The 11449-nt window shown below is 37.5% G+C and overlaps 1 protein-coding gene across 1 annotated transcript; it reads right to left on the minus strand.

Moving 5' to 3' along the window:
- LOC100624683 (olfactory receptor 2W3) lies at nucleotides 10319-11248 on the minus strand. Its single transcript, XM_013994603.1, has one exon. The coding sequence runs from the start codon at nucleotides 11246-11248 to the stop codon at nucleotides 10319-10321; it is 930 nt and encodes a 309-aa protein (XP_013850057.1).

The following is an 11449-nucleotide window of genomic DNA, read 5'->3' on the forward strand; positions in this document are numbered from 1 at the left end:
TTTGAATTTTTATACATTTATAGATAGATATATATAGATTTATCCCATTTTAGATTAGTCTTATAAAGAAAACCTTTTTTTTTTCCCATTGAAGTATAGTTGACTTTCAATATTATGTTAGTTTCAGGTGTACAGCAAAGACAGAAAAAACCGATTGTAACTAGATCAAACAGATAAGAAACCATGGGCTGCCCATGACATGGCAGAGCATTCCTCACTAAACTGGTTGCATTGTTCAATACTTTATTAGTGCATTTCATGAGGTACTTTACATTGTTTAGAGGGAAATCAAATAGTTCTGTTGTAAGATCTCCGCTAGGAAATGCATTGTGCTGACATCTTCCTTATCAAATGTTTACTTTAACATTTAATGATATGTAAAGTATGATTCCATACAGTACTAAATTTTAATTGAAGGTCACTTTTAAGTGGTATTGAAACAGGAGGGAAAGTGGCAGGGCACAACCTTTTAGAAAATGACATAACTGTTGAAGACAGAGTACCCATTGCTACACAGCAGGATCCCATCACTAATGATTTTAATTAAAAAAAAGTGGCGTCAAGTCCCAATCTATGTCTTGACTGAGCTAGAGTTCCAGCCCATAGGTTCAAGTCCCAATCTGGGTTTTAGCTGGGTGCAAGTCTCAGTCTGAGTTGTGAGTTTTCGGTATTGCTATTTTTTCCATTTCACTTACTTATAATTTTACATGGACATATTCTCTCCATAGTTTGGAGGAAAGTTGAAACAATTTGACAGTCTCTCACATTATCGTAATGTCCTTCTATGGGGCTACCAACAGCCACAACTTTATATAAAAACTGAAATGAACTTTTTCTGTGATAGTACACTGTAACTTCTAAGACCTAATATGTGTTGGAGATAAAGAAATATGATATTATGAGTATCTTCCCCATTCTTTCCCATCCCAAAACTGTGGGGTAAAGCTCTAATCTTTTCTATTTCCTCCAGGTGGCAGTATTGCTTAACTTTTTAACAATAATAGCCATTTATGAGCCAAGTCATGTGAACATTTCATCAGCTTCTGAGTCTATGTGTTTCAATTATTTCCTCTGGGTTGGGACAAACATTTAGTATGGCTATGGCCACTTAATGCCCATAAGTAACCAATAACAAATGACTTATCCGTTAGCATTAACTATCCTGCCAAAGTATTCACTTACCTTTTCCCCGTGCATATTTACCTATGTAAATAATTAGAAGTCCTTTAGATAAAGTCAGGGACAAGAATACCTGTAAAAACTTGAGGGATTAAGGGAGAATTATTCAGCAAGTATAACTTGCCTCACTTCTAATTATTTCTATCTGTGAAATGACTCAGGTCAAAGAAAAATTTTGTTTTTCCTAGAGTTCTCATTGTGGCTTAGCAGGTTAAAGACACAATGTTGTCTCTGTGAGGATGTCAGTTCAAGTCCTGGCCTCGCTGAGTGGGTTAATGATCTAGCATTGCCATAGGCTGTGGCATAAATCCATAGATCTGGTTCAGATGGTGTTGCAGTGGCTGTGGAATAGGCTCCAGCTGAAGCTCTGATTTGACCCCTGGTCTGGGAAATTATATGGGTTTAAATATCAGCTCTGCTCATTTCTAGACATGTCAAGTTAATTGCAACAAATTTATGTGTCAATTTCCTTTTCTGTAAATGAGGGATAATACTAGTGAAAAATCTATATCATCATGAATGTCAGACAATATTTTCCCATAGTCACTGCACTGTTTGTTCCACGGGACCAGGTAAAAAGTGACCGTGATATTAGTGAAGGAATCAGCCATGTATTTAAATTATATGGTCTTCCACTCGTACTTCATCTACAAGATCCTTCTATATCCTTCATGCTACAATGAATGCATGTTTCATACAGTAACACTGGAGGTCATTGTAGGGTTCCCAAATGGCACCATTCCCCTAGGAACATGAATATGACCCAACAGTTCATTCTATCCACAGAAATATCCAATAAAACTTTGTATCCTACCATCCTTATGTTGGAAACTTGTAATTTTTACCCAGGCTGAGGGTCAAAATGGCTCTGAACTATTCTGGATTTCTTCTTCCTGCATGCTTCATCTGCCATGGATAAAGCAAAAACTTTCCTTCTCTTCCTACATTCCAACTGGGTTTGGTCAATGGGAAGTCACAATATATAGAAATAAGAGAGGAGTTTAAGCTAAGAGTATTTATTACTCCAGCCTCCATCTTGTAAGATCACTTCAAGTTAAATATGTCCTTGGTCCAAAAGCAATTGATTCTGGCAAGGCAGCTGCATTAATTCTCCATTGTTATGCAATTAATTACTATATGTTTATTGAATTAAAAATAAACACATAAGCATTATATCTTAGTTTCAGTAGGCATTAGCCTGGATATAGTATATCTGGGTCCTTTACAATGGGATTTATAAAATTGTAAATAAGTTGTTATCTGGATTGTGTTTTCAAATGAGGAGGATTCTACTTCCAAGATCATGTAGTTTTTGGCAGAATTAGTGTTTAGGGCATTTCATACTTCCAGGGATTTCACACAATTTCTGGAGCACTTATATGCTTAAAACAAATGTCTAGTGTTATGTCTTGACAATGTTTCCCATGCAATTTACATATCAAATAAGCATAATTAAATTAAGTTGTCCCTTTCTCTAAGGAGACAGAACAAATCCTTTGAGATGTGCCAGGGGCACTCCAGAAAATCCAAAGTTATTTCAAGGTCAAAAGAATTTAGAATTTTATTTTTGGTAAATTTTTCAAAAACATCAAAAGATTTAAAACTTGGTCAAATACAATCATAGGTCACTGTGAAATAATACTTAATTATATATTTAATTAAAGTGACAAGGACTTCATAGTCAAACATAGATGGTTACATAGTTGTGTTTAAAACTTAGCTCTTTTAGTATTGCAAATACCAAGTGTATGCAATCAAAGACAAGATAAGGACAATATTGAATATAGGTGATTATTTTGACAAGAGAGAAAAACCTTACTTTTTCTAGTCAATTTACTTAAAAGGTAAAGAAAAACTTTTTATAATATGGCAAATATCTCAAAAAACCTTTTGTTTTAAAGAGAGAGAAAACCAAATTCTGCTCACTTTTGATATTAAATCTCAATAGAAGAACAGACAAAACCTAAAGTCAGCAGAAGGAAGAAAATAAAAAGATCGGAGAGGAAATCAATAAAATAGAAACTTTAAAAAAGTAGAAAAAAAAAATAAAACAAAGAGCTGGGTCTTTGAAAGGGCAAATAAAATTGACAAGCCTCTGGCCAAGCTCTCAAGAAGAAAAGAGACAAAATAAACTTTCTGGAAATATACAGCCCACCAAAACTGCACCAAGAAGAAAAAAATCATTTGACTAGGTCACTAGAAATTAAAATGAATGTATAATAATACTAATAATAAAAACATACAAACACAAGCCCAGGACCAGATGGCTTCACAGGCATATTCTACTAAACATATAAAGAAAAATGTACTCCAATTCTTATTATACACTTCCAAAAGATTGAAGAAGGAACACTCCAAAGATATTCAATGAAGCCCATCACTTAACCAAAACTAAAGATACTACCAAAACAGAAACTTACAGGCCAATATCTTTGATGAATATAGATGCAAATTCACAATAAAATTATAGCAAATTTATTCCAGCAATGCATAAAAAAGATCATACACCATGACCAAGTGGGATTCATTCCAAGTTAACAAGGATAGTTCAAAATACACAAATCAATCAATGTAATATACTATATTAACAAAATAAAAGCCAAACTACATGATCATTTCAATAGATGCAGAAAAACACTTGACAAACTTCAACATCCATTCATGATAAAAAAAAATAGAATATATCTCAACAGAATAAAACCCATTTATGACAAACCCAGAGCCAATATATTACTCAACAGAGAAAAGCTGAAAGCTTTTTATACTAAAATTTGGAGCATGACAAGGATGCATAGTTTCACCACTTTTATTCAACACAGTACTGGAAGTCCTAGCCACAGCAATCAGATAAAAAAAAAAAGAAAGAAAAGGTATCCAAATTGGAAGAGAAGAGGTAAAATTGTCCTCTATGCAGATAACATGACACTATATATAGAAAACTCTAAAGACACCTCACAAAAACTACTTATCTGATCAATGAATTCAGGAATGTGCTCACCAGTTTTCAAGATTAACATTGAGAAGTTGGTTGCATTTCTGTATTTCAACAATGAAAAATTAGAAAAGAAATATAAAAACAGTACCTTTTGGAGTTCCCCTAGTGGCTCAGTGGAAATGAATCCAACTACTAACCGTGAGGTTGCGGGTTTGATCCCTGGCCTCACTCAGTAGGTTAAGGATCCGGCATTGCTGTGGCTGTGGCGTAGGTCAGCAGCTGTAGATACAATTTGACCCCTAACCTGGGAACTTCCATATACTGCAGGTGTGGCCCTAAAAAACAAACAAAAAAAAGTAGCTTAAAAAAAAAAAATCACACCAATCAATCAATCAATAAAATGCCTAGGAATAAAATTGAGCTGGAATCTGCTGCATATCACTGAAATATGTTTCTCATTTTGTTTTCTTTGGAAGCCCTTGCTTTTAAGTTTATGTTTTGAATAATCTTATCTAATTGGAATGTTCTTTCTAATGGACATTGTAATTCCCCTGAGGGCCAGCAATGGTTTAGTAGCTGCAAATGGAGTTCAATCCAAATTTTTGTCCAGCCATATTTTGAGCACTCAACCTGATGGTTGGCAGACCAACCTCTCAGGATACAGTAAGACTTTGCTATCTATAGATACCTACATCTTCTGAAATTATAGTTCTTAGTAATAAAATAAGCAAGTTTACCAGAAGGTGGCATCTTGACTCTTCAGAGTTTAAAGATCCAAAGGAACTTTGGATTTCTTGAAGTTAAACTGATATCTAAGAGGGACATACTTTGATGCTGGGAATTGTGTGGTGTTTTTAATAGTTTATCTCATTGCACAGAAATTCTCTTGAGCTATGTAAGTGACCTAGAGTCAATCTAAGTTGTTCCATGACAAACTTATCATCACAGGGGGCTTCTTGAAGTGACAAGCATTCTAACAGCCTTTAAATGCTTAACCCATGCCCACAAGTGTTTGCAACTTTTTGGCTTTTGATATTCCTGTTTGCAATTAGTCTTTACTTAACACAAGATTTTATTCATCCAAGGTCTTTAATTGGACCCACCAGCTTTTAAGTCATACTCAGTCCAACATAGGACACTGGTAACATCCTAACATGGAATCTACAGAGAATGGGGAGAAATTTGAGGAGGAATTCCAATCAAATGGGGAATGGAGGGAAGCCAATTAGATTGGGAGCACAACTCAAGGGAGTAGAGCTTAGATCAGAGAGGACTTTCTCACAGCTTTCAGAGACAGCCAGAAAAATAATGAAGTAAAAAAAAAAAAAAGTACTTTGTGGGTACCACGTGTTTCTCATTGTTCCCAAATATTGCCAGAATTTTTCATTGAATTCCAGTGTTAAATAACAAGAATTCAACTAAGTTTTAAAGATATAATTGGCTTTATGATTCATTAGGCAGCATCCCATCTAGAATGTAGAGAGAAGCTCTAAGGAGGAGTACCAAATAGAAGGATTTTATAAGCAGGATGGAGAAAACATGGTTGTTTTTAGGTTTATATAACTTACCTAGGGGGTGCAGAATGGGAGTACATGGCAGATTACCTCTTTGGTGCTGACCAGAGTATTTCGGTCTAACTGATTAAGACTGCATAGCTGGAAGAGTTCCTGTTGTGGTGCAGAGGAAACGAATCCAACTAGGAACCATGAGATTGTGGTTTGATCCCTGGCCTTGCTCAGTGGGTTAAGGATCCAGTGTTGCCATGAGCTATGGTGTAGGTCACAGATGAGGCTTGGGTCTGGCATTGCTGTGGCTCTGGTGTAGGCTGGCAGCTATAGCTCTGAATAGATCCCTAGCCTGGGAACCTCCTTTGCCACGGGTGTGGCCCTAAAAAGACAAAAAAGACCAAAAAAAAAAAAAAAGCCACATAGCTAGAGAAGGAATTATGACTGTAATTAGGTATTAAGTTATGACTGCAATTAGGTTAGTATTGGTTTGCTGCTATATGGATAAGCACAAGGGACTCCATTTGGGGGTCTGCTATTTCTTTTTTTTTTAAAGCAAATTTCTTATATTTATTTAAAAAGATCAAGGAATAAGAAAATAAGTATGGAGCCCAGAGTTGCCTTGGTGTTTGGGTATTGGCTGAATGGAAGTATTACATTTCTGGTCAAGCAGAACATTTATAGGGACATAAATGTTCGGTTTGCTGATGTGTTACCCTAGCAAGAAGCAGTTCCATCTTAGACCTAGAAATGTATTCCAATATGAGGAATATCTCCTTGTTAATAGAACTTACTTAGCAGCTAAAGGGAGTCATGGGTCTTAGGAAGAAGCAAGAGGAGATTATCTGAGTCATATGGGGAAGAATCATTCTTCATAATTAATCCTTTATGGGGGAAAATAGCAGGTTTTTAGTTTTAGTTTTTGGTTTTTTACCTGTAGTTGTTTTCTGAAAGGACAGCTCAGATAAAATCAATTTTGCTCTAGTTAGACCCGGTAAGATGCAGTAGGTTCAGTATCCTACACAATTCCACAGCAGCTATCTTTTCTTGGTAACCCACATCACATGATAATCAGAGGTGTTAAAAACAGCAGATTTGTGGATTTCCATTGCGGCACAGTGGAAATAAATCCTACTAGTATCCATGAAGTTGTGTGTTCGATCCCTGCCTCGCTCAGTGGGTTGAGAATCTGGCATGGCTATGAGCTACGGTGTTGTTTGCAGATATGGTTCAGGTCCCACATTGCTGTGGCAGTGGTGTAGGCCAGAAGCTACAGCTCCAATTTGACCCCTAGTCTGTGAACTTCCATATGCTGCTGGTGTGGCCCTAAAAAGGAAAAAATGAAAAACAAAACAAAACAAAACAAAAAGCAGATTTGAATATAGTTGCTTATTGTAAGCCTTGCATCTTAAACTTAGACTTAATTACAGTTTCAGCTCTCCCAGGAATGGAATCTGAAGCCAGCCAGTAGGGATTCCCTGATCAGCATTAGTTAAGCAATCTGCCTTAATTAAGTAGTCCCCGTCTCTTCTATAAGGAAAGTAACCTTGCAATAATAAACCTGCTTTTGCCTAGTATGCCTTTCCTATTCCTGCTTCCTTCTGCCTAACAAGTTTTCTATTTTTATACAGCTTTTTAGCCACTTTTTCTCTGCTAAAGATATGCTGCCAAATTCATGAATCACTGAATAAATCCAAAAAGATCTTTAAAATTCACTCAGTTGAATTTTATTCCTTAACTGAGAAAACAACAATGGAAATCACTCACCAGAATATACATGGATTATTTTCTTTCCTTTGAGTTATGCAAAATTCTTCTTTTTTTTAAAAATTTTTTATCTTTGAGGCATTTTTTTCAGAGGCAGGAATACTGGTAACAGTACAGATGTTTTTCTTCAAGTCCACCCTTCTCAAGAGGCTGTTCCTCAAGTCCACTCAGGAAGTCCACAGGTTTTTCTGAGAAGAGAATAAATTTGGGGAAACTCTGATAACATTGCTCCAGTTATCTATTAAATTTCCCCCCTTAGTCAGCACTGTACCAAGGTTGCATTGTGGAGTTTTATAACTCTAGGGAGACACTCTAACTGCCATGCAGATATCTTTCATTCATTCTCCATTCTCTTATTTCCTTTTAGTCCATCAATATCACTAGCTTTTTTTTTTTTTTTTTAAAGGTTGGCATTTTATTAGGATATTTTTCTTGGCAATGTTTTCTTTTCATTCATTCATTCATTTTTTCTTTCTTTTCTTTTCTTTTCTTTTTTTTTTTTTTTGTCTGCCTCACAGGGTATGGAGTTCCCAGGCCAGAGATCAGATCCAAGACTCGGTTGCAACATAAGCCATAGCTGTGGCAATGCCAAATCTTTAACCCAATGTGTCAGGCTGGGGATTGAACCTGTGTCCTAGTGCTCCTCCCATTGTGCCACAGTGGGAACTACCATATCCCCACTTCGTTAAAAAAAAGCTGTTTTGAATATTCAAACTGGGGTCCCCTTGAAGCACAGGAAGCTCCAAGCTATTCCTGTTGTTTCTGACTTAATTGACTCCACTAGAGTTTGTGCCCTTTAGGATGAAGTGAGAGAGTGAGGATGTTAGAAAGGGAGGGTGGGAATACAGGTCCATTGTAGAAGAGGATAGGCTGTGAAGCCAAGGGGACTGAGAGGAGGAAAGATGGCATCCTTCAGCCATTCCCTCCATATTTTCCATATTATATTTCCCCATAATCTATTAATTATATCTCAGTTTTGTCCAGGATGTATCTGTTCTGCAAATGCCTGTAAAGACAATGGTAGGCGATCAATTTCTTATGTCTTCAAAGTGTAATTAGAGGGCCAGCAGTGAGGGAACAAGGACATCCCTTAGGAGATTTGCAGAACTGCATAATCTCAGAGCCCTGCTAAGACCTCAGAATCACAGTCTGCATGTTAACAATATCCTAGGTAATTCATTTGCATATTAAATAAAAGAAAGCTTTAATAGGGCTCAGGAAATGTTACCTCGAAATATGGCATTTTGGTATAGTGAATATTTTGAGCTGAAGAAGTTTGCAAAAAGGCAGGTGAAGGAAGGACTCTGTCCTTCCTCTGAATCAGATTGTAAGGTCCTCATAAGAGCATTACCTTCCTATTTCCTATTCTTTGAGGAAAGAAATATTGTTATTTCAAAGGTAGAGGGACATTGAGAGGTATCTGAATACACGGGTCTTGCTAAATTTCCCCTAATTTATTACCAATAGCTCATATGCTTTTGCCTAACAAATTTCTTCACCACAGTCCACTCTTCATCAATTCCAGCATTAACAAAAACAACAACAAAAAACTATTTTGGGGGGTCTTCATTTCCTCATGAAATGTCCTGTGTCAAGTACAACCTATAGTAAATGAATTTTATTTTCTCCTATTAACTTATCTTTGTCAGTTTTTAAATTTTCAGACCCAGACAGGAACTCAAAAAGGGTCCAGCAAAATTTTTTTTTCCTCCCCTGCAACCTGGACTGCGTTATACAAGGAGGGGTAGCAAATCATGGTTTTTGATACTAATTATTAAATGCTTATGAAGTCTTGCTCTTTACAAATTCATGTAGCAATAGAAAGGGCAGGAACTGAGATTCAGACTTATCTTGGAGTAAATTTCTGATTCAATTCTACTTGAGCAAATGATTCAACCTCAAATCCTCAAGTCCCACATGGGTGAAAAAGGGACAATAAAAGTCATGTGATCCTCATAGATGCAGAGAAGTTTAGATAAATTAAGGGCATCTGTTTCATAGCAAGAACATCATCGGGTCCTTCTTACTAACAAAATAAAACCCTTCCTGAGAAATAATGATGATTTAAGATTTAAATGACACACATGTCATTGTTATAGGTGAACTTACTGGTTTATCCAGAATATTACACTAGATTTGGAGGAAAATGCCAAAGTTTGGAGACAGAGGGTAGACAAAATCATATGTTTTGATGAAAGCTTTGAATGGGAATTTGGCAAATAAAGACACCCAATATGTTGAATTCTCATATTTGATGTCTGCTAATTAAAAGATGTGATCAATTTGTGATAATTCTGACTAAAATACTAGTAATTGTGTTAATGGATTAAAACAAACAGCAACATGAGTGCCCTCTGTCTCTCAGTGTGTTAAGAACCTGACTAGTATCCATGAGGATATAGGTTCGATACCTGGCCTTGCTTAGCGGGTTAAGGATTGGGCATTACCGTAAGCTGAGGTGTAGATCACAGATGGGACTCAGATCTGGTGTTGCTATAACTATAGCATGGTCCTCAGCTGCAGCTCTGATTTGACCCCTTCCCCAGGAAATTCCATATGCTGCTGATGCTCCCCTAAAAACAAACAAAAAACTGAAAAAGCAAAGTTATTACTAAGAAAAATTGTTTCCTATTTGGCACTCTGGTATAAGTTGTAGAAACTCATCTTTATAACTATTTTTCTTGCTTTGTTCTTCAGATCTGCTCTGTAGAACATCTAGATGTGTTTTGGAAGATGTGTGTTTGGCAGCATATGCACAAAAACCTATAATGTTGCAACTAAAACAGCTGTATAAAGGTCCAGAAAAAGGTGTACAAATTGGGAAACACAGGTAAAGACCATATCTGATCCAGCAATTCCATATGCCATCAAAGGTACCTAATGAAGTTCATAACCAGACTAGAGATGTCCATTTCTCTTACTCCTTTCCTACTTATCTGTTACACAGCAGCAGCCTCCTCAGAGCCCCTTTCACCTCTTTGTTTCTGAGGGTATAGATCAGGGGATTCAAGAGTGGGGTGACAATGTTGTAGAAGAGAGTGAGAAACTTTCCTTGGTCCTGGGAAGAGCTGTTTCCTGGTTGCATGTACATGTAAATAATATTCCCATAGAAAAGTGAGACCACCGTGAGGTGAGAACCACATGTGTTGAAGACTTTTTGCCTTCCTGATGCTGACTCAATTAGTAGCACAGCCCTCACGATGTAGCCATAGGAGCCCAGGATAAACACGAGGGGTGATAGCACAATGCCCACTGCCAGGACAAAGACGGTGCCCTCAATGGCAGCTGTATTCACACAGGCCATCCGTATCAGGGCAGGCATCTCACACAGGAAGTGGTCCACACTGCGGCGCCCACAGCGGGGTAAGAGCAGGGTGACTGGGGACATGGCCAATGAGTTGGCCACCCCGCAGCCCCAGGCCACCAACACCAAGCCCAGACAAAGCCGTGGATTCATGATCACCGTGTAGTGCAGGGGCTTGCAAACTGCAACAAACCGGTCATATGCCATGACAGCCAACAGTAGACATTCCACACCACCAAGACCCAGGAATAAGAAGAGCTGGATGGCACAACCTGTGTAGCTAATGGTCTTGTCATGTCCATTCAGGTTGTACAGCAGCTGAGGGATGGAGCTGGTGGTGAAACTAAGGTCCAGAAAAGAGAGGTGAGCAAGGAAGAAGTACATGGGAGTGTGGAGGTGGGGGTCCAGCCGAGACACGAGGATGATGGTGGTATTGCCCACAAGGGTCAGAAGATATGCAATCAAGATAACCACAAAGAGGATTCTCTCCAGGTGGGGGCGGTCAGAAAATCCCAAAAGAACAAAGTTTTCCTGGGTGCTTTCATTGGTTCCATCCATCTTTACTGTACCTGAAGAGGAATATTGATACTAATAATGGTAACAGGCTATATAAGGGAGCATGTTCAATAAGTTAGCCATTATGATTTTTGCCCTTATTTACCAGTTTAACCCCAAGAAGAATGATATAAAGTTGGCATTCTTATTTTCCCTGACTTACAAAAAGGAAACTGAGGCAGACGAATATTATGTGAATTGTCA

This window comes from Sus scrofa, chromosome 2 (genome assembly GCF_000003025.6).
Source record: "Sus scrofa isolate TJ Tabasco breed Duroc chromosome 2, Sscrofa11.1, whole genome shotgun sequence".
NCBI lineage: Eukaryota > Metazoa > Chordata > Mammalia > Artiodactyla > Suidae > Sus > Sus scrofa.